We start from the raw sequence: 25,017 nt of genomic DNA on the forward strand, positions 1-25,017 counted from the left end.
GGAATGACATGAACCCTACCACCGTTGGGCAACCGCCGTAAATTATGTAAATTTTGTTTACAAATAGATTTGTGTCTAGATAGGTTTTTGTAGCGGAAAAGGGGGTATGTTTAATTATGGGTGTCTAGACGATCGAAACGTTCAGGGACCCTTCTTTGAGACTAAAGAATCAAAACATATAGTTGTTGGTAGGGGGTGGTAGGGGGCCGGAACTGGTCCGAAGGCTTTATTATTATTATTCCTGATCAGAAACTTATAGTCGTGAGTCCTAGGGATAAGAAGGACCCACTTTTGAGGTGCTTCCCCCCCCCCCAAAGAGGTGCCAAAGAAGATAAAAAAATTTCTTTGCCGTTTGTCTCAGAAATTATATCCTCCCGAAGTCCTTGGGCGAAAGTGACCTGAATGCAAAGAATTAAATTAACACTCCCCCCCTCCCTAAACTGGCCTCAACAAAGGGACAAAAATGTTTTCCCCATCCATTGTGTATTGAAGGGGGGTCATAGAAACTTGGAAGGCGGCTCGTTTAACTAGATTTAAGACGTTCTAGTTTATTTTAAGCAACGAAAGGGGTTGAAGGGCAACCAGCCTCCATCTTGTGCTCTTTTCTGATACATATTACTCCCATGATAGCAGATCAGAATTTTGAGACTGCTATTTCGTTTAGAAGCGTCGAAAGGTCTAGTAAGTATTCTTCTGGGACCGACATAAAAGAGCCTCAGGGGCAATGGTCCTACATTATCTAAATTGCCTGATGTTCAGTAATTGTTTAAGTAGGAAAGTCATCTACTTTTGGTCTTTGCTGTCCAATTAGCTTGATCTTAAAAGTTGTTTATTAGGCCAAGATTCCCAGAATTATCCAAGGTTATACTCTGGAAACAACAATCCTATCTGAGAAAAACAAAAGAGGTTATGTGCTTGGGTTATCAAGTTTTAAACTTTCAGTAAGTGTTGAAAGTGGTGGCAAGTAGATGTTGAATTATGCCTTGAGGGAAAGAGTAGAGCTAAGTCTAAAGATAGTATGCGCATCCAGGTGGTTGAACACCATGCCTGCAATATCTCAGGAGCGACTCGGAGTGGGATAGGAACTTTCACATAATCTTGGGGGTGAAAGAGGGAGGGGTAGGGAGACTAGCTTTAATCTGGTAGAGCTAAATCAAAAGATAGTATGTGTATCCAGGTTGTTGAATACCATATCTGTAATGTTTTGGGAGTGATTCGGAGTGGAGTTAGAACTTTCACATGGTCTTGGAGAGAAAAAGAGAAAGGGTAGGATACTATACAATCTAGTTTTTACACCTCTTTAATCTAGAGATGAGCAATCTAAGATTGGCAGGCCACATGAGACCCTATATTTTGCTCCTTAAAAGTTTCAGATTTATATATATATATATATATATATATATATATATATATATATATATATATATATATATATATATATATATATATATATATATATATATATATATATATATAATATATATATATAAAATATAGATATATATATAAATAATGAAAACTGCTTATTCTCTTTACAACACCTTTCGAGTTAGATATCATAAATACAAATGTTCTTCTGTGTCAGCGTATGTCTATGGGACATTGAAAGGGCCGGGGGGGGGGGGTGTAGTAGGCCAGACACTCCCCTCTCCAGAAAAATTGAAATTGTTTCATTTTCTTATATTAAAGATAATTCTGCATAAAGAATATTTTTTTCTAAATTAGTATTTTTTTTGTTCAATTACATTTGTACATTTTCAGTTGTGCATTTATTGTACACATAATATCAATTGTATATTTTATTACATTTTGTTGTTCTCAGCACTTTTTTTTTATTCTCAGCACTTATTTTTTTTTTTTGCCCTTAATTAGTATCTGAAAAAGAAAAATATTAGTGTCTAATACCGTGATTCCCAATGTTTTTGAGCTTGTTTATTTGAGCTGTTTAAATTGAGGATGTCAAAATTTAGGTAGCCAAAATAGGATTGCATTAAATGTCAGTTAGCAAAAACTAGATTCATCAAAACTTAATTAGAAAAAAATAACACGTGCTGAAATTGAGTTAGCAAAAAAAAACAACAAAAGACGTTAAAGTTTATTTAGCAAAAAATAAGGTGTATAGAATTTTGGTTAGCAGAAAGTAAGATGCAACAAAATATAGTTAACAAAAATCTAGATGTGTTGTAATTTAACTTTTGTGGTTTCTGAAATTGGCTGAAGGTCAACGTGGTCAGCGTTAGTGTTCTCGATCCATGGACCGCTATACGTCCATAGACGTTTCTTTCCGGGGTTATTTCAGGCCGTAGGTTCATTTCTGAAAGCCGATTGACTCAAGAGAACTGGAATGCGACTAGCCAAGAAGCAGTCAAACATAACTACTACCCTTTTTTATTTGTTTTTTTTTTCTTTTCAGAGACTGACCTAAAGTTGGATGGATATATGAAAAAATTGGCCGGTCCCTTTGCGTCATTTGGTTCAACGTGGCAAACACGCTACCTTAAACTTTATCCAAATCGATTAGAGCTACATCCTGATTCTTCGGGGAAAACTGAACTAGTTTTTATGGACCAGATTGAAGAAGTTGCACAAGAACCTGTTCAAATAAAGGGAGTACCCTGTCTTGTACTCAAACTTAAAGAGGGTCGGGTTGTGCTAACGAGTCAGGTAGTATATTTTTTTAATATTTACATCATTGTTATCATTTCTTGAATTGTTATTCGCGTTGTGAAATGGTGGTGAAGATATGAGTTTTTGGTTGAAAACATAAACCATATAAATCACAGAGAGAGAGAGACTTCTTGAGAGTATTTTTCGGGAGGCAAAGGGGGGATGGGTGCTAACAGCAAGATATTTGTTAATAAATAATTTTAAACGGTGAAACATTATAGGTAGTTCTTAAGAATCAGGCACTTTCACATAAGATTAGGAAGCACAAGCCGATTGAAAGAGGAAAGCAAGGACTCTCCCTTGTTACGATTCTTCGAGTATCTAAGTAAATTTCTTTCGAATGTGAATGTTTTCGAGTAGTAAGTAATTTTTTTTCGAAAAGGACAGTCCCTTCCCCCATCTTCACGTCAAATCATCTGGCTAATTTTCATCATCCTAACTCAATGACTTTTTCTGAGATAGCAAAAAGCTCATCGTCTAGAATTTTAACCCAATTTTAAACCACTAAACAAATTCAGGTTTCAAAGTAATACTACTTGGGTTAGAAATTAGAAAGATGAAAAAATGAATTTTTAAAAGTAAGGAACAAAGAACTAACTTGAGTAACCCATATCAAGGTTTAATCGGAAATTCACCTTCAACACCATGTAAATTTGTAGACATGAATCGAGAAAAACAAATCCGTAAATTTTGGTTAGTTCCACAACCAAATACCTTCCCATCTATCCTCCCGGGCACGCTCTCTAAATCAAGTTTTTTTTTCATTTTCTATTATTGTAGTTTTATAGTCTAGGATGTCTGAAGCGATGTGGACATATTTGGGTAGTTATATTCTAGTACTATAATGTGAAGTACTTGTTACCAGTATTCTACCTCTCCCCCAGTGCCTTTATTGTCGTGCTACTGACTACCAAAAAGCAAAGTTTTTGTTTAGCTTTTTTTAAGTTAAATACCTGAAGTTTTTGCTTTTTTTGTATAAAGGGGGGGGGGGTAGATGGCTCACTGATGATGCTTAATTTCTGGTATATAAAAATTAAATAGCAGCATTTTTGCATGGAATTTGTAAATTTTCCAAATATCATTTTTGTAAATCTGCTTCACAGTGGAATATACGTCTTGAACTTCAGAAGAATTTGTGTCAAACTATATTTATATATAGTCCAAATCATTAATTACCGGCTGTTAGCTAATACATTATCATGTTCCAATAGCTCTATTTTTGGCCCTGACTTTAACCAGACTCAGTTGATGCTATTTAGTCGTAAGATGTTTTTGCTTTGTCCAAGTTCTGATCAACTAGGCCTTACCTGTAGCTTTCACCTAGAAACCAGACATAATTTATATTTTTTTTCTATTCCTTGAGAAAACATATAGCAATTGAATGTTTCTTAAATGCACATTTGAAATGCAGAATACGTTTATTTAAAAAAAAAAAAGCATATTTTATTATATTTCAGAGTAGGCCAAAGAGTTTTCTCTATCCCTTTACAATAGTGCCATCTATATAGTTAAGAAGTAATTCATGATATTTAGCATGTTTCTGCATCACAAGGGCAGCTCATTCAGTTTACTTCAGCTTAATCAGTTTCTATGGTTTGAAAGTGGAGGTAAGACGACATTGAATTGTGGTATTACCTGTTTATTGGAATTTGTCATTCATCGGAATTTTGTTCATTTCAGATTTTGTTTCTATGTTCATTGTAGTTTCTTTAAGATTGACATCTTACTATCAGAGCTATGCTAGTTTTAAATTTGCTCGTTATATTTTTCGAAAAAAATTTGTCCCCCCCCCCCCTATTTGATCTCAGCAGTGCAATAGCGCTGCCTAACTTAAGGACGATATTGGTTCAGTGTATTGTCTATTCGCTTTTTCCCAGGCCACTTCCTATGGAAGGAGATGGTATAGAAATTTTGAATTGGACTCATTCAATTGGAAATTCAACGTTTATACCCTTCTTAGCTGCGCCCTTGTCTCCCAAAGACATCCCATCGAAATTTAGACGATTAAGAAAGGGAGGGGCATTTTTTTTTATCCTGGGTGTCCAAAAAAGTTTGGGGTATTAAGGTGAAACTTTACGAGAATGTTGAGGGGACTTAAAATTAAATCAAAAGAAACTGTTTTCATCCAGGTTGTCAAAAGGGTGTATTTAAGATATCTCGGGAACGGCTGAGGCTATTAATTGAATTAATAGAGGCTATTAATTAATTCAGGGATATTGAGGAAGGTGGAATATCTACAATATTCCAGGCACGGCAAGGGATATTAAGTTGGGACTTTCAGGGCATATTGAGGGAAATCATAGAATTAATGAAAACACACTATTTGCATCCAGTATGTCAAGAGAGCGTATATGCAATATCTCAGGAACGGTCAAGGTATTAAATTTTAAACTTTCAAGGAATATACAGGGACATGTTGACACTATATGCATCTAGGTGGTCAAAGGGGCGTGTTTGCAATATCTCAAGAACGGCTAAGAGTCTTTCGTTGAAACTTTCAGGGAATCTTGAGGGAGATGCTAAACTAAATTAAAAGACACTTAATCTATTCATATGGTCAAAAGGGCGTATCTGCAATATCTAAGGAACTGGTAATGGTAATAAGTTGAAACCATTTTGAGATGTTGAAGCGGATGATGATCTAAAACAAAAGACACTATGTGCATTCAGTTTGCCCAAACGGGATTTCTGCAATGCTTTGGAACAGATAACGGCATTAAGTTGAAACTTTTTGAGAATGTTATGAGGGATGTCGGACTAAATCAAAAGACACAATTTGCATCCAGGTTGTCGAAACGGCGTGTCTGCAAAATGTCAGGACCAGCTTTGGATGTGAAGTTGAAACTTTAGGGGAATACTGAGGGGAGTTGAACTAAATTGAAAGACACTATATGCATCCTGGTTGTCAAAAAGGCGTATTCGCAATAAATGTAAATTTCATTATTTTAGAAATTGAAGAGAGAGAGAGAGAGAGAGAGAGAGAGAGAGAGAGAGAGAGAGAGAGAGAGAGAGAGAGAGAGAGAGAGAGAGAGAGAGAGAGAGAGAGAGAGAGAGAGAGAGAGAGAGAGAGAGAGAGAGAGAGAGAGAGAGGTTTATTTAAACAACATCGTAGCTAACAGCTAATTTGCGTTGCTTCACTATGCTAAATAACAAATTAACACAAAAAAGAAGAAAATATCACTCGGCTCTGTTTAGCAAATCCGTAAAAAAAAGGTACAAACGAATTTGCGTGGCGGTTCGTGCGTGAAGCTACTGGAACCAGTTTATTTTGGTGACGCGTACGGTAGTTGGGCGGCGCAGTAGGTGGTAAGATGTCTCGATGCTGGGGTTTAGAGAGAAGAAACTTCCCAAACCTCAGGATAATCTGCTCGTATCTTTGGGCCAACGTGGGGAGGTTGAGTTTAACAAGCGCTTCACCATAAGATAGTTGTCGATCGCCAATAATAATGAACACGGCTCGCTTTTGCACCGACTCAAGTTCTTGGATGAGGTATACAGTACGCAGTGCTGCAGGCCCCCATAGTGGGCTTGCATATTCCAGAACTGGACGGACGTATGTAAGATAAGCTAGCAATAGGCACTGGACATCACAGCCAAATCTACGCATTGTACTCAAAGACTGCAGACATGCATTTGCGTTTTTAACAACATTTTCAACGTGCAAGCCGAAAGAACAATCACTTGAAAAAGTAACTCCCAAAATCTTTATTGAGTCGACAATCCGAAACGGAACATTCGGTTGGCTGAATGTGCGCTTCAACGGATTAAAGCGTAAGACCTTTGACTTATTCGTGTTAATGATCAATTTAGAGACATTGCACTCGGCAATAAACGCATCGAAGAAATCGTCACTGAACTCTTTCTTAACAATCCCGTTTTCAACTAAGTATTTCAATAGAAAAGAGATATCGTCTATAAACTTGTAATGATCCTCATATTCGACTAGTAGGTAGTTGATCACGGCTATAAATACAATGGCAGCCAACTTTGTGCCCTGCGGAGCTCCACATGTTATACCTGTCCAATCGGAGTCAGAATCCCCCCCAAACAGGGCATAAACACGCTGTTTCCTATTAGATAAGAAATCCATAATCACGGATAACACGCGCTTTTTCGCACCCATTATCTTCAAATTTTGGCCAGCAATCAGGTGGTTAATAAAATCAAAAGCTTTTTGGAAGTCTATTGCACCAAGATTCAGGAACCGATTACCCTTATCCAGCCATGTAAGTATACAATCATACAAACGCACTAGATAAATTGTAGTACTGCACTCCTGGAGTCCACCATACTGGTACTTATCGATAGAAGAACTGATTTGGTCGAGCAATCGACGGAGTACAAATGCTGTACGACGGAGTACAAACTACAGAAATTAAACAGAGTCACTTATGCTCGGGTACTCAGTTTTAAGCAAGTGCAGTTAGTTGAAACGGTTTAGGGAATGAAATTGGCATGAGGGAATTTTATTTTACTGTTCAACGTAAGCTTCACACTATCGTGATTGGATTTCAACGTCTTACCTAAGGGATTGATACTAAGTTCTACAATGAGGTTACTGAGATGTGTCAACCGCAAAATATTTAAGTCATCTGCAACCTTGAAAATATATTACTCATAACACTATTGTAATTTATCAGAATGGATAAAGGACCTCCTTTTGTTCGTTGCGTAGACCCACAAAAACATACTGGAAAAGTTAGATTTATCTCTGTTTAAAGAAGAATACAGTGCTCTCTATCAGATAGAAAACTGGCTAGGATTCTCTCAATAAACCTCCATGCACTGTTTTGCTACTTTATCAAGAAGAATTGAGTTGAAGGGAAGAATTCAAATACTTTTTAATATTGGGAAAAATACCTACAGTAAACCATCTGTTAGACTATATAGTTTAAGCATAAATGCAAGTTGACAGGAACTATTTATATTCTGGTCTGGAGCCAAATTATTCCGGGTTAATATATAATTCTAAATTTGGTAAGGTTACTATCTGAAACACTTTGGAAAAGTTGGTGTTTTGGAAATAGCCCAAGGTCCCAAAGATGATTAAGGGCATGTATTTTAGGAATTAGTGAAATAAAAGCATGTATAAAGTAAATAGAACTATACTGTCAACAGTATACTGGTTCAAAATGACAATTTAGTATAGAGCATTCTTTGATCAGGCTTTGCTGGGATTTTAAATCCCAGCTACACTGATGGGATTCCGATCCCTTTGTTGGGATCGTTGGATTTTGAAGGGTCAGGACGTTCAAGACTCGTTTAATTTCGGGCAATTTCAATTAATAGTTTGTTCTCAACTTTGTCGCTATCAGAAAGCGAGGAAAATGGAGCATGACTTAGAGATGTGGATGGGAAATAATTTTTTATAATGCTTGCACTGATGGAAACACATCTATATTTCATGACCCAAAATTAACAACATATTACATGTATTTCTTACGCATAAAGAGACCAGGCAGTAGGTTTCTTCTCTGCAATACGATTTGTACAATATTATTAAAGTTACTGTCGGATGTTCTTCGTCACTTCTATCGGCTGCAATTTTTGAAAGTATTCCGATTGATAAGTGGAAGGCTCAAAATGAGATAATATACTATTTTTCAAAAAGGCTTTTGCAAGCTCTGAAAGAGCCGGCTTCGCCCTTTGTGTCAAGTTAAAATCCGTCGTAACTTCTCAAAATTATAACTTTAAAGTAAAATATGATGACATTAACACATTACCTAAAAAAGGTAGCAAATAAGAAATAAACTATTGAAATATAATTAAAAGCCAAATATTTAAATTGATAATTTTAAAAAAAAATAGAATTGGATAAACTAGTCTTTACTGATCAAAAGAATAAAAAGGGGAAAACTGTTTACTATTTGGGAAACTTGCTGATAGAAGAAACTAAAGTGCTCCATACGTATCTCTGTGGGAAATTTAGTGTGGTGAAATAAAAATACTAACAATACAATAACATTGTAACTGTTGTTATTGTATAACCAGTAACTGTAATGTAACTGTCACTGTAATTCCAATACAGTTAAATACACAATGTAATTCCAATACAATACAATACAGAAATATCCAGTTAAATAATTTTATATCTATTCACTGTCAATAAAAAGGTTTCATCCCTATTTCGCACTGTTTTACTTTCGTCACTGTAATTGTTATAACTATTACAATTGGTTGTAACAATTACAGTGACAGTTACATTACAGTTACTGGTGATACAATAATAACAGTTACATTGTTATTGGTAATATTTGTTATTGTATTGTTAGTATTTTATATCTAAGTTATGACGGGTTTTCAAATATTCAAATAAATAACAAATGATTAGGTGATTTGTGTTTAATGTGTTGCGGGGAATTTTTTTTTTTTTACGTTTATTTTTTTTGTATATTTATGTTGATCCTGTAGACTTGTATTTATTTTGGCTTGAATTATTTTTTTTTTTTGGTTTTATCAGAGCTAAAGTATGTAACACACTCAGTGCTAGTTTTTATTTTCATAGTGTAGGTAGCGTTGTACCATTGTCAGTGCTTAAGTATGCCACCAGGCATGTGCACTGGTTTATCATATTGATGTATGTAATTGTTGCAAATAAAAAATTATCTATCTATCTAGCCACCTTTTATGACAAATACTGATCCTCTCTTTTTCTACTTCGAAGAATTTCTTACGTAAATGTAGATTTCTATGTTTTTTTTTTTTTTTTTTTTTTTTTTTTTTTTTTTTTTTTTTTTTTTTTTTCAATTTACACTCTGCTATATCCATGTTGTATGACGTGCAATAAATAAATTATTATTGTTAAACTCGCCACAAATAATGGTAAAAAATTTATTTTCTTTTAAATAAGAATCAATCCTGAGGTTGTCTTAAGACTTTTAGGATATTATAGTATTTTATAGACTTATGTAACGCTTGTCTCTTATAGGATTGCATAGCAATGAAAGAATGGTCCTTGGCATTACGATCTACTCAGAAATTCTCTCAAGAAATCCTCTCGTCGGTCGCCAAGAAAGCAGGTCGTCTTTACGGCACTGAGAACATCACATCTCTCCGAAACGGAAACCAGTGATTAACAAAACCATTGACTTATCTTCAAATATAGCGTAAACGTTTAGATTTATTTAAAATTGGTGTACCAAAAGAATGGAATTGTTCTACTGTGCCAAGGTTTTAGTGTGATAATCTTCTTTAGCAGATTACAAAAAAACTGACAAAGGATTGGTGATAGCATATATTCTGAAAATGAATCAGGATTAAAAACCTGACTAAGGCTGCCAGCGCTAACTTTTTGGTTTTTCTTACGGAAAGTGTAAAAATCTGACTATGAAAAATATGAGCCATGGATTCGTATTTACAAGTTTTATGTATACAATTGGGTGATAATGAATTAGAGCCAAAATTATCTTAAGAACAGCCGAAAGATGTTGATCATTAATTTCTAGAGCCATTTTTTTAAGCTATAGAAGATTGGCAACCCTGGCTTTATCCTTGGAGGGAAATTATCTAGTATTCGCATGTGTTTAATGTTCCCCGGAGTGCAATACAAATATTGCGGAAAAGTTATATTAGTGCGATGTACTTTAGCCAATGGCATAGTTGGCTAATAGAGAATAGAAACTATGTACTTGAACCTAAGTTCAGTATTAATTTATTTTTTATAATTGGAAAACTGCTTTTTTAGAGATTATTATGACTTAAACTTCATACCTAGGTTTTTAAAGGGTGAAACGTAGTAAATATTTTATGGCTTTATAATTTTTTTTTGATAATGCAAAAGAGATGTACGGAGACAATGTCTTCAGATGAAGGTTTGTGCCAGGAAAATCTGGGAACTTTCTCCGGCCTTTTGAAGCTAAACTATCAACCTTATGAGTATGTAACCCGTAAATTTTTCTAATTCTTTATTTTATGTGGTTAGACGATCAATTTTCCTTTCTATTGTGAAACGCTTTAGAATATCTTTGATATTCCAGTGGTAAAGAGTTAGGGCTTCTCCCATATATCATTGACGGCATATTATCTCTCTTAAATTTTGGGCTGCATGTATTTTTTATATATATATATATATAATATATATATATATATATATATATATATATATATATATATTATATATATATATATATATATATATATATATATATATATATATATATATATATATATATATATATATATATATATATATATATATATATATTTATAACAAGCATCACATTCAGGTGCACAATTCCTCCTAGTTCAGTTGTTAAACATGAAATTTCATTTAAATCTTCACAACACTTGAAATATAACTATACTTCTGATTAGTAGTCAAGTTCAACATATTTGTCTGAAAATCTGTTTCGAGATGGTGTATACGGTGAATTTGTTTGCGTGAATGACTTTGTGCATTCACATGTCATGCTTGAAATTTTGGAGTATTTTAAGTCATGTAGTACAGCTCGTATTCATTTTTGTGTTGATTTTTTTTTTTGTTCGCTCGTTCGTCTTGCGATTTACTCTTTAAGAAAAAAGGGGAAAAAAAGACTTGTACGTATGATGTATTTTTTAATTGCAATGATACATTGCTTTAACAGAATCAACTAAATCAAAACAAAAATATTTCCGAACTTTTGCTTAAATTTTAGTTATTTAGGGTTCACTTCTTATCTTGAGACATTACTTATAACAGATGCCACCAGTCAATAATCCTAATCAGGGAATTTGCCACAAATATGCCTTGCTAAAATCTTGTTTCATTCTTTTATAGGATTGATAAGGTGGGCTTCTGTAAAAACTAATCGGCCAAATTAAATTTTTACTAGCCAAGGTCGGTAGGCTAGCCATCTGTCAAGACAATGCTGAAATTATTTACTGATTTATTAATTTGTAACATTAATCCTGACGGGTTTTTTTTAACTGAGGAAGAGGCAGCGTAATTAACTTATGCTCGAAGTAACTAACGAGCGTAACTTAGCGTTACTGATCATCAGTGAAACTTCTGGCTTATTGAGACAAAAATGAATATTAGTTATATGTTTTGTGTATGTATAAATGGCATATTAAGACTGTTTTTTATTTTATTCTTTCTGTTCATTTTAAGTCTTTACTTTATTTTTAAATACCCATTCACTGATTAAGGCATCATAGAAAACTGGTTCTCACATGAGCTCTGTGTAAACTTCTGGCTTCTTTTGTTTTCTTTTGATTCATTTGGTATTGTTTTCTCTTCATATTTATTCACATCAGATAGTACCGAACGAAGATTGACTGTCTAAAGTCAATACATTATATTCAAGAATAGAAAAAAATTGAATTGATGCTCCATTATTCATAGGGCTACTTATTCTACTGTCTCGATTCATATACATCTACGAAAGCCCCAGATATCTGCTTATTTTTTCATCATTCTTTAAAACAAAATGTTTAAAACCTTTTATACTACTCATTAATTTCAAACTGCAATGTCTAAAATTTTTTATTTGTTTGGAATACTTAGACCAACATAAACCTTAAATATATAGTAGGTTGTGTCTAATGCATGGGTGTCGTGTCTCCGGACACAAGAATACCCAAATAACATCAATTGAAGTGCAGAGACAACACCCTCTTGGCCAAAGGATGTAGAATCTTCTCAAATGCGGCTAAGACGATTATATATATATATATATTTATATATATATATATATATATATATATATATATATATATATATATATATTTATATATATATATATATATATATATATATATATATATATATATATATATATATACATATATATATATATATATATATATATATATATATATATATATATATATATATATATATATATATATATATATATATATATATATATATATATATATATATTGTTTTGGCTTCTCATTAGTGGAAATGCTAGTAACTTTTCTGTTGCAAGGGTCAATTTTAAATTTGTCGGATTTCTTGTGAATTTTAGATAATTAATATCAAGGAAAATCGTTTTATGATTGTTGATCATATTGTTGTTTAATCAATTCAAATTTAATGGAAGTCCTATTTTTGATAACAGGTCTCTCATCTTCCCTAAGCGGAATATGTCACATTTTCATGCTTATGATTAAAGGGTGTTCCCCTTTTTTTTGAAAAGAAATGGACAATTTGGAAAATTCGTCTAATTCATTTATAAAAGGATAGTTTAATTTATGGTTAATTTTTAAAAGGATAATTTATAAAGGATATAAAATTAATTAATAATCAATAAAGCCTATTTATAAAAGGATATTTGTTAATTAACGTTAGATATTGTTAATTATCTTCCGTATCTGGAATTTTCGCCTTAACGCCGTACATGTCTTTTTCATACTTAGAATAGGAGATCAGTATGGATTTGGACCTTCAAAATAGGGTCAAGCATACATTTTCCTGCTGATCCTTCCTTTGAGAACAGCTTAACAAATGGTTTTTGGCGACAACGTCAGATACGATCTTTAGGCTTGACAGCGACAATAAGGGGATAAAAGACTGGCTATAATTGGGACAAAAAATATTATAATTATATCGAGATCAAAGAATACCCAAAATAATCCTGTGTACTCTGCATCAGGATGAAATCACTATAGCTGTTTTTTTTTTTTTTTTTTTTTTTTTTTTTTTTTTTTTTTTTTTTTTTTTTTTTTTTTTAGATCTATAATGATCCTGCGAAATGACTGAAACCCTTTCAGTGCAAAAAAATGACAAAAAATTGATAAAAGTAATACTAACGGCTGATTAAGGATTTTTTCTCGTTACTCGGTTTGACAATTATGTTTTATCTGTTGACACTTAATATCTGCTATTTATCTAATTTAAGTGTTGTTTTTTTAATGGTTTATTGTTATTTTTGATATTATTGTTGATACTATTTGCGTTTTGGACCAATTGAATGAAACCCAAATCCTTTACTTCTTCTTCAAAAATAAATGCGAGAGCTAGCTACCCCTCTCGTTTCTTGATAAAAAAAATATTGATCTGTCAAAATTGTGCTTATGTTACGTCATTCAATTACAATTCTCGAAACTAACTTGCTAATTGGAGAATTGTAATTCCAACTATCCAAATTGACTAAGCAATTTCCAAATTTAACAATTAATTAAACGGAATAAACGGTGCACATTGGAATTAGATTAGATTACGTTAGAGATGACTGTCAAATTTGAGATATTACTTTTCTGTTTTGGGGGATGACGCCTCTTCTCTACCCCTCCCTAGAACCCGAGTTTTAGGCTAGTTTTTTCGTATATGAAAATGTTAATCAAATTTTGCCGAGCACTAGTAAAAATAAAAAACCTGTTCCACCCTAGTTCGACATACTTTTATTGCTACGTGGTGTTATATTATTTCTAACTTGTGAGTGGGTATATAAAGAAATGTGGATATGCTTCTTGACGGATATGTCTTCTGAAGACTAAAAAGAATTTTTAAAGAACCACAGTTTTGGTATGAAGAAAATATAAAAAAACTACATATACTACCTACCTAAGACATATTCTAGATATGCTTAACTTACGATAATGTTAATTGCTACTTCCGATCTAAATACGGCACACCCTTATGCGCTGGAATTCGCCACGTTCGTGAACAGCAGCCCTCTATCTAGTGATAGTCAAAACATCTAACCTGGCCAAAGAGAAAGTCATACTTTGGGGAGAGGGACGAAATCTGATACAATTGAGACAAATAATGCTCAATCCTCGTTATGTGACCCATTTCCTGGAGGAGTGATAGGTCGAATTTGGCTCAAGTTATGTTAAGGAAATAAACAAATACTTGCATATTTCTATCCCCCTGCGGGCCAGTCGTAGGAAAGTTCTTTGTCTGCTGATACAATAATTGCAAGAAAAACTATGTTTTACAATAATCCGTGGTGTAGAGGATAAGTTTTACATTGATACTCTAGTAGCCACTTTGCATGGGACTATGGAGTTCAGGCGCCTTGGAAGGTCAGGGGCGTTTTGTTTTGTGGGGGGGGGGAGTTAATGGGGAGTTACTCTTCTCTAGATTACAAAAAATATAATTTTGTAAAATTGGAAAAAATCTAAATGTCCCCTCCCTCAGATTTTGTAAGTTGTGTTTTTTTTTGCATCTCCATTTTTTTAATAAAAAAAAAAATCCATAAAAGAAAGCTCTAAAATTTTACTTTGAAACTACGTTCGGTGTTTATTCCTCTTTTTGTCTAGGAGACGAGCTCGAATTTCAACTTTTACTATTCTCCCATACGCATTGGGTACAATTTTGTATGTCACTGTTTTTATCTAGTTTTAGTTTGAACTTTTAAACTCGGTTATAGGATCCCTCAAGTAATCAGTAACAGAACGTTCTACTGGATATGCCAGTTATTATTAAACTCTTTGCTTGTCACTCTAATTCTGAATCACCTCAACCTCATATGTAGTACAATACCTTAAAAACTTTTTTCTGAAAATCTGTTGTTTTTTGTTTGTTTAATATTCGACTCATCTGAGTGTAATTGCTATTTTCTTTTTAGCATCATCAATTTCAATTATGAAAAGGTTGTCCCTCAGGCTTGCTTTAATTTTAATGGTAATTTAACCCATACTTGAAAATCGTTTTTTTAAAATAGTTGCTTAACCTTGGAAACGATTACTATTTACCTTCCCCTTTTTTTCACGTAGGAACAAAATTATAGATGAATTCTTGATTATAGTGTCCTGTTTTACATTCTTGTAATTTAAATTAGCCATTTCAAAAATAGTGTTGGCTGTTATAGACCGCCTAAAATTTTTAAAGCTAATGCTGGCTTTAAAAATGACGGCATTAAAGTAAACCTGTGTCTGTCACCCATTCTTTACTGATCACACATATTTGATTATTGTAGTTTTAACTCTTTTTTTTTCCTCACAGTTTTTGTATTGCATGAAAAGCCCCTGTAAGAGACTGAACTTCTCATAATGGCATATTATTAACCATCTAATTTACATAATACTTTTAATTATAAGCTCTACAGTCGATCATAGATGGCAGAAGAGAATCCATTCTTTGATTATTTCGTGCAAAACATTTCTTCTATTCACGGTAAATCCTTTTATTACGAAGAAATCGGGTACTTTCTTTGGTTGCTCGAAAAAAGGAAAAATTTCACAAACCAGTGCGTTTAATAATCCAGTTTTTAACGAAAAGGTAATTTTTTTGGTAACTATTTTTAAGATTAAAAGCTGTATTTTCCTGTAATTTTAAACATCCTAGGGTACAAGTAAAACATATGAGAATATGGTACAAATGAACAGTGAATTTTTACTTTGACTTAATTTTCTCATTGCTTTTTAAATATCTTTAAAATATTTATTTTGTTCATATTGTATTATTTGTGTGGTTTTACTAAAGAATTTGTTTGGCAGTAAAATTTGAACGTCATGCTTATTCCGGGTTGAAAGCCCAAATCTCCCAAATGCTTTTGTAAGACATATGTTTGTTTGGTCTTCCCCAATTTTCTCATATACTATTTGTTTGATATCTATCAGAGTTAGAGTTCTGTCTTCCCTGTGCCTCTCCTCCTCTCTGTCTCCCCTTCTTTCTCTGTTATATCCTTTGTTTCACTCTTTCCCTCCTTTCCCTTGTCTTCTTTGGATCACTAGACTCGTATTTTTATTGTAAATATTCTTTTTCTTCTTTTAAAGATTTTTAGTTTCGTTCTGTTTAACCTATGAGTTTTTAAATCTCCCAAATGCTGCCTAATAAGAATGAAGTATTTTGGATATTAATACAAAAATAGACAAATTTCTGGCAATTCGACTAATCATATTATGCCTATCAATATTTTCGGAAATTTGATTGGTAAAATCAGTAGCCAGCTTCGAAATTCGGCTCAGTTTGACATGCGTGTGTAATTGTGGTTCTTGTGTGTGTTATTGTATGAGTAATAATGGGTCTATTCAACTGTTCATCTAGTCAGTGTTTTCTCTCCTTTTTAATCTGCCGTTCGAAGGTGAAGGATATTTTTTCTGAGTTACTGTCTTTTAGAATTCTTTTGTATTGACAAGCTGTAATTCCTTTCAATCTTTTGAGTACTTTTGTCGAGAGTTTATTGAATAAAGTGTTTTATTATTCTCTTTGTAAGATTTCTTCTTGAGATTTTTTTTCTAGATTATATTTCGTTATTGAAGTAATACATTTCCCGAACGTTCATGCTCTGCCAACAAGAAAGAATCTGGCAGGAAACGAGAGGTACGCATGACGGAGCTCTAGCAGGAAATTTTCACCTTGGGAGAGGGGCAAATGCTATCACGAGATATTTTTACCACAGTTTAAATCGGAATATTTCTCATTTTATTTTTTAATACGTTTCTAATATTCTTCTTGTTTCCCAGAAGGCAAGTCCCCCCCCCCTTAGCCCCTTTCCTAGCGTTGCTCATACGTGCAAAATTTCATATTTTGAGTTATGCATTGTTTTTGGAGCCATTTTATGTGTTATGAACAAATGGGGAAGTAAATCAACCTGTATTTGTGATTTCATTGGCTGATGTAATTTCTAATTTGTCTCTAAAACTCAAGATGGAAAGGTGGCTTTACCATTTTTAACTTAACGGCCTTCTCGCTTGACATTCAAGCTTTAAAAAGAACAAAATTCTTGCTCTGTAATGTGAAAATGCTTTTAAAAGTTTCTAAAGACAAGTGCGCTTCACTGAGGCCTAAGGTTCATAAAGAAGACAAGGTTTTGATATTTTTTTTTGTCCTGAACAAGCTGAAAGTTAAGAAAGAAATAAGAAAAGACAAATTACCATGGTTGAGCGACAGTTGGAGCCTAATAAAGAGTGAACCGCGACACATAGTAACCAAAAGTTTAAAAACGCATTCTGAAAAAAACAACTGCCTAGTTAGAACATTTGCCAGTTGACGCTGAATCAGGAATGACAGCTATTATGTCGTTTAATCCTTGAAGAAAGTGCTGGTTGCGAAGACAAATTAATGGGGATTTCAAAAAAAATCGGAAGTTCCTTGAAACGACGTCGGCACGAATTGTAAAATGTGGTATTGAGATATTCATGGTCGAAAGCGCTTAACAGGAGAACCATACCCCTCTCCCTTGAATAAAAGGAAAATCGCTTTTGAAAGGGAAGCATTGATGTCTTCTTTTTTCCTTTTTTCCTGGGAATAGTCGTACAGAACCAGTAGACGTAGAATGCTGGCAGAGGGGTAATTTGAATAAAAAACATCATAAGTGGTTCCATAGAAAGGTGGCGTTTTCTCCCACTTTGTGTGCCAAACGTCAATTTATGCCCAAAGAGGGTAAAAATGCCAGAAATGGAAATTCTAAGATAGGTAACCGATTTTTTTTTGTCTTGCCCTCTTTTTGGTATCTTTGAGCCCCTTCCCTCTTGACAAACCACATCAAAGTGACGTTTTTGGCCATTTTGTGCCAGAAAATATTAGTTTTTTTTTCCAAAAAAGAGGGGTTACAATGCCGGAGAATGGAAATTCTAAGATAGATACCAAATTTTTATGGCCTAAGACCTCAAACCGAAAGTTTTAAGCCCCCTTCTCCCAGTTTAAAAACAAATCGTTTTCTTTTTTCAATGTAATCCGTCAGGCCTACCGTAAATTTGAGATTACAGACCACTAAAGGTTGAACGCCTTGTCTAGGAGGAGTTTCAAAATGGATGGCAACGTTTATTTTACTGCAAGGTTTAGATGATAGATGGTCATTCAAGCAGGTAATGAACCAGAAGTAAATAACAATGTGTTTCCATAATTGTAAGCATTACTGTAGATTATTGCTACGGCGATATCTGCAACCTAGAAAAGAGCGAGCTATGGCATGTAGAAATCCAAAGTTTTAATTGTGTTTTGCGAAAGAGACTGTCTACGGAAAAAATAATGAGTTTTGACGCTGATCCAAGGATAGTAACCATTATTTGGATTAATTTTAGTGGTATTTTTTTTCGCAAAAACAAATTTAGGAGAACTTCGAAAAAGAATCTGAAATCCAGTAACAGTTTTAGGCCTCCTAAACTGGGAGGGGGGAAGAGGCAAGATAAAAAATTACGGTTGTGACAATTCTTTAGTCTATTAAGAACCTTAATGGGACTGTAAAAATACAAAATAAAAGGAAATTAATGTTGAATATAAGAAAAACGGAGGGGGGGGGCAGCTGCCCCGCCCAGGCCTAGAACCGCCACTGCTGAAGTCCCTCGCCAAAAGTGTAGGATCAAATTGAAAAGCTCACCAATTGAACTTCTATTTTCTAAAACTGAACAACAAGGGAAATCACTTGCATGGGGAGCACTGATACTTCTTTTTTCATCCTTTTTTTTCACCAGGTGTCATTGTGCTGGATGAGTGATTGTAGAATGTTTGGAAAAGGCTTATTTGAAAGAAAATACCATAACTAGAGCCTTTTTGAGTAAAAAACTAATTGTGCCACAGCAAATTGGCGTTTCGTGTCATTTTGTGCCAAGAAACACCAATGCCCCCCCCCCCTCTTAAGAGGGTCAAATTGCCGGGGAACGTAAACCCTAAAGTAGCCAATCGATTTTTCATAGTTTAAACCAAAAACAGGAGGCTTTGAGCTCCCCATCTTGAAAAATGGCTCTTAAGTATGAAATAAATGCTTTAGGGAGTTCAGCGTTTATTCATAGATTGTTAGTTGACAGGGGTATAAATGCTGCAATGATCACCAAAATTTTTGATAAATCTGCAGGTATGTACCATGTTAAGTACAAAAGAGATAGTGTCCCAGTAATGTGCATATCTTGTGGAAATTTTTGAGGGGGAAGGAAGAAAGTCTTACATTTAATGTAATATTTTTACGAGAATTTTTTTATTAAAACCTACCACTACACTAGAAACGCTTTATGGTGTTTTTTTTCTTTTTTTTAAGATGAGAGATGGCTGGTTTAGAGACTGCATAGTTTTTAGTCGGTTTTTTTTTTCTTTTTCGCGTGTTTCTTTGATCTTTCATGAATAAGTTATGATTTATATGTTGTTGTTTCGCTGCTTAACAGGGGCGTTTCAGGTCCCTAAACTGAGCAGCATAACGTCGATTGTAGAATAATTTTGTAATCTTTTGGTTGAAATAAATGCATACCTACCTACCTACCTACTAAACCAACCTTATAAAGAATATAAGGAATTGCTTAAAATGACATTAAGAGAAAGACTTGTACAGATTTTTCTTCATCAGCTGATGAAATAGTTACCAGAATTGAAGCTAAATATTGATAATGAAGCTCTCTGTATGGCTGACCTTATCGAAATTCTACCAAGATCAATGGAACTGAACTACTTCGTTCCAGATATAGAATAAGGTTTGTCTATATGGCTGCTGTTTATGTTAGGGACACACACACACAAACACACACACACACACATATATATATATATATATATATATATATATATATATATATATATATATATATATATATATATATATATATATATATATATATATATATATACATATATATATATATATATATATATATATATATATATATATATATATATATATATATATATATATATATATATATATATATATATATATATATATATATATATATATATATATATATATATAGCTCAAGGACAATCATTAGAATCATGAGGTATAACTAAAAAAAAGATAAAAAACTAAAAGCTAAAAAAAAGACCAATTCAAAAACGAATGTATATACAGACCGGGACACAAATGACAACCGGGACACAAGGAATATAAATGACGACCGGTACACTCAAAGAGAAATTACAGACTGGGACACCGGGACACAAATAACGACCAGGACACAGGGAATATAAATGACGACCGGGACACAACTACAACGGGGACGCCGGGGGGGACAGGGGGATATATAAATGACGACGGTGACACAGGGAATGGTCGATTAGCAATCAGCATCAACAAAGCTCAACGGCAATCATTAGAATCATGAGGTATAGATCTGAATACGGATTGTTTTCCCATGGACAATTATATGTTGCATGTTCAAGAGTCGGTAAACCTGACAATCTATTTATGTGCACAGACAATGGGACAGCGAAGAAAGCTGTATATTCGCAAGTTTTACGTAGTTAAAAACAACATATATATATATATATATATATATATATATATATATATATATATATATATATATATATATATATATATATACTAGCTGTTGGGGTGGCGCTTCGCGCCACCCCAACACCTAGTTGGTGGGGGCGCTTCGCGAAACCCCCCCCCCCCAAGCCCCACCGCGCGCGTAAGTCGTTACGCGCCATATTAGTTACGTGCCATTGTAGTTGTGTCCCTATGTCCCACCTGTGAATATAGATAGATAGATATATATATATATATATATATATATATATATATATATATATATATATATATATATATATATATATATATATATATGTGTTTTTAACTACGTAAAACTTGCGAATATACAACATTCTTTGCTGTCCCATTGTCTGTGCATATAAATAGATTTTCAGGTTTACCGACTCTTGAACATGCAACATATAATGGTCCATGGGAAAACAATCCGTATTCAGATCTATACCTCATGATTCTAATGATTGCCCTTGAGCTTTGTTGATGGTGATTGCTAATCGACCATTCCCTGAGTCGCCATCGTCATTTATATATCCCCCTGTGCACCCCGGCGTCCCCTTTGTAGTTATGTCCCTGTGTCCCGGTCGTCATTTATATTCCCCGTGTCCCGGTCGTCATTTGTGTCCCGGTGTTCCAGTCTGTGATTTCTCTTTGAGTGTCCCGGGCGTCATTTATATTCCTTGTGTCCCGGTGTCCCGGTCGTCATTTATATCCCCCTGTGCCCCCCGGCGTCCCCATTGTAGTTGTGTCCCTGTGTCCCGGTCGTCATTTATATTCCCTGTGTCCCGGTCGTCATTTGTATCCCTGTGTCCCGGTCTGTATATACATTCGTTTTTTAGTTTTGTTTTTCTCCTTTATTTTTTTCCTTTTTTCTTTTTTTTCTTTTTTAGTTTATGTAGATTTTTAGATTTTTTAGTTTTTTTATTAGTTTTTAGTTTTTTTGTAGTTTTTACCATTTTTTTAGTTTTTTTAGTTTTTTTTTTTTACTTATGTCCTGGTCGTCATTTATACTCCCTGTGTCCCGGTCGTCATTTGTGTCTCGGTGCTTTGTTGATTGCTAATTTATATTATATTTATATTTATATTTTTTATATTTATTAATATTTTTTTAGTTTTCTTTTTCTCTTATTTTTCAGTTTTTTCCTTTTTTTTAGTTTTTTCTTTTTTAGTTTTTATTTTTTTTTTTTTTACCTTTTTTTAGTTTTTTTAGTTTTTTTAGTTTTTTAGCTTTTTTAGTTTTTTTATTAGTTTTTAGTTTTTTTTTTAGTTTTTGCCTTTTTTTAGTTTTTTCAGTTTTTTTTAGTTTTTAGTTTTTTACCTTTTTTTAGTTTTTTTTAGTTTTTTAGCTTTTTTAGTTTTTTTTCTTTTTTTTTTTTTTGTAGTTTTTACCTTTTTTAGTTTTTTTTCTTCTTTTGTATTAGTGTGAAATAATTCAGACGTCATATGCGGACAAACACGACGTCACTCGACCGACAGACAGACAGACATAACCCACAAACAACTTATTTTTATATATATTTATTCATATTTTTTTAGTTTTCTTTTTCTCTTTTATTTTTCAGTTTTTTCCTTTTTTTTAGTTTTTTTCTTTTTTAGTTTTTAGTTTTTTTTAGTTTTTTACCTTTTTTTAGTTTTTTTTAGTTTTTTTAGTTTTTTAGCTTTTTTAGTTTTTTTATTAGTTTTTATTTTTTTTTGTAGTTTTTGCCTTTTTTTATTTTTTTCAGTTTTTTTTTAGTTATTAGATTTTTACCTTTTTTTAGTTTTTTTAGTTTTTTAGCTTTTTTAGTTTTTTTTTTCTTTTTAGTTTTTTTTGTAGTTTTTACCTTTTTTAGTTTTTTTCTTCTTTTGTATTAGTGTGAAATAATTCAGACTTCATATGCGGACAAACACTACGTCACACCTGATCCACAGATCCACAGATCCACAGACAACTTATTTTTATATATATAGATATATATATATATATATTCACAGGTGGGACGCAGGGACACAACTACAATGGCGCGTAACTAATATGGCGCGTAACGACTTACGCGCGCGGGGGGGGGCTTGGGAGGGGGCGCGAAGCGCCCCCACCAACTAGGTGTTGGGGTGCCCCCTCTGCCCCCCGACGTCCCCGTTGTAGTTGTGTCCCTGTGTCCCGGTCGTCATTTATATTCCCTGTGTCCCGGTCGTCATTTGTGTCCCGGTTTCCCGGTCTGTATATACATTCGTTTTTGAATTGGTATATGATGAAATAAATTGTTGTGTTTTTCCCTTTTTTTTCTTTTTAGTTTTTTTTTTATTTTTACTTTTTTTAGTTTTTTTAGTTTTTTTTCTTTTTTCTTTTTAGTTTTTTTGTAGTTTTTACCTTTTTAGTTTTTTTTTATTTTTATTTTTTTAGTTTTGTTTTTCTCCTTTATTTTTCAGTTTTTTTCCTTTTTTTATTTTTCTTTCTTTTTTAGTTTTTTTAGTTTTTTAGCTTTTTTAGTTTTTTATTAGTTTTTAGTATCTTTTTCTTTTTAGTTTTTTTGTAGTTTTTACCTTTTTTTTTAGTTTTTTTTAGTTTTTTTTTACTTATGTCCTGGTCGTCATTTATATTTCCTGTGTCCCGGTGCTTTGTTGATGGTGATTGCTAATCGAACATTCCTTGTGTCCCGGTTGCTTTCTCTTTGAGTGTCCCGGTCGTCATTTATATTCCCTGTGTCCCGGTATCCCGGTCGTCATTTGTGTCCCGATGTCCCGGTCTGTAATTTCGTCAGTCGACAAACATGACGTCAGTCGACACACAAACATGACGTCACTCGACACACACACACACACAGACAACTTATTTTTATATAGATAGATATACGAGCGATAATTTTATATATATATATATATATATATATATATATATATATATATATATATATATATATATATATATATATATATATATATATATATATATATATATATATATATATATATATATATATATATATACGTATTTATGTATTTTTTCTCCAAAACGGGTCCATATTTTTTTTCGGGAAAATTGGTATCTTGGGATATTCTCACATTAAAAAAAAGGATTTAGGGGAGGCATTGCTACCCCGAACTAAAATTTTTCTTGTATAATAGGCCGAAGACTTATAATGTTCAATTTCAAGCCAATATGTAATTATCTATATATATAAAAACTAGCTGTTGGTGGGGCTAGTTTTTATATATATAGCCACCAACACCTAGTTGGTGGGGCGCTTCGCACCCCTCCAAGCCCCCCCGCGCGCGTAAGTCGTTACGCGCCATATTAGTTACGCGCCATTGTAGTTGTGTCCCTGTGTCCCACCTGTGAATATAGATAGATTTATATATGTGTTTCAAACTACGTAAAAATTGCGAATATACAACATTCTTGGCTTTCCCATTGTCTGTGGATATACAAAGCCGTATGTACTAATAATGACGTCATATGCAAACGCTCTTTTTACAAACAAAAAAACATGCATACACACAACTCGTTTTTATATAGATAGATAGATAGATAGATACAATACAAACTAACTGCGTAAAACTTGCGAATATACAACATTCTTCGCTGTCCAATTGTCGCTGCATATAAATAGATTGTCAGGTTTACCGACCCTCGAACATGCAACGTACAATTGTCCATGAGAAAAACAATCAGTATTAAGATCTATACCACATTTTTTTAATGATTGACCTTGAGCTTTGTTAATGGTGATTGCAAATGCTAATCGAATTGGGAATTGCAATCTTTTAAATTGAAAAGGCAGATCCGTTGGAATCGTGGGAATGCGAGGAATAAGAACAGCCTCACCCTCAAAAGGCCCTGTCAAGATTGTGGCCTCTATTAGGTTTTCCATTGTTTTTTTTACGGCAAGTCGCGTGCCATTGTAAAGCTTTGGTGGGTTGATATTTCTTAAAAGTATTATTGGTACGCCTGTTTTTAGTTGTAGCACGTGTGGTGGAAACCCTGAAAGATCTATGGAATTTAAATATTCAGATGGATAATTAACCGCTTCATTTGGTTCCAAAACTGTGTCGACTGACTTGTAAAGGACTGCCTGGTCTCGAATCTTGGTCAAAACAATATTGTTGATTTCGTGGACGTCTATATTTTTGGGTGCGAGAATCGCTCTTTCACTTAGCCATTTATTATTTTTATAATTTTTTAGAATATTCGGAAATACTTTTTCAATCAATTCATTTTTGGACGTCACTAAATTACAGAAATCAGCAGGTAGTTGTATACGTCCTGAAATTGAGTCTACTGGGAGCTTTCCGTTTCCAATTG

At 33.4% G+C, this 25,017-nt stretch overlaps 1 protein-coding gene across 1 annotated transcript in view; it reads left to right on the forward strand.

The window, feature by feature from the left end:
- LOC136026035 (G protein-coupled receptor kinase 1-like) overlaps positions 1–10,733 on the forward strand; it is a gene marked incomplete in the record, with an annotated part of 161,755 nt that extends 151,022 nt beyond the window's left edge. Inside the window, 2 exon segments of the mRNA XM_065702193.1 lie at positions 2,414–2,664; positions 9,596–10,733. Coding sequence (XP_065558265.1) covers positions 2,414–2,664; positions 9,596–9,739 — 395 coding nt within the window.
- Between the last annotated feature and the right edge of the window lie 14,284 nt (positions 10,734–25,017).

The sequence above is a fragment of the Artemia franciscana genome, chromosome 4, assembly GCF_032884065.1.
Source record: "Artemia franciscana chromosome 4, ASM3288406v1, whole genome shotgun sequence".
NCBI lineage: Eukaryota > Metazoa > Arthropoda > Branchiopoda > Anostraca > Artemiidae > Artemia > Artemia franciscana.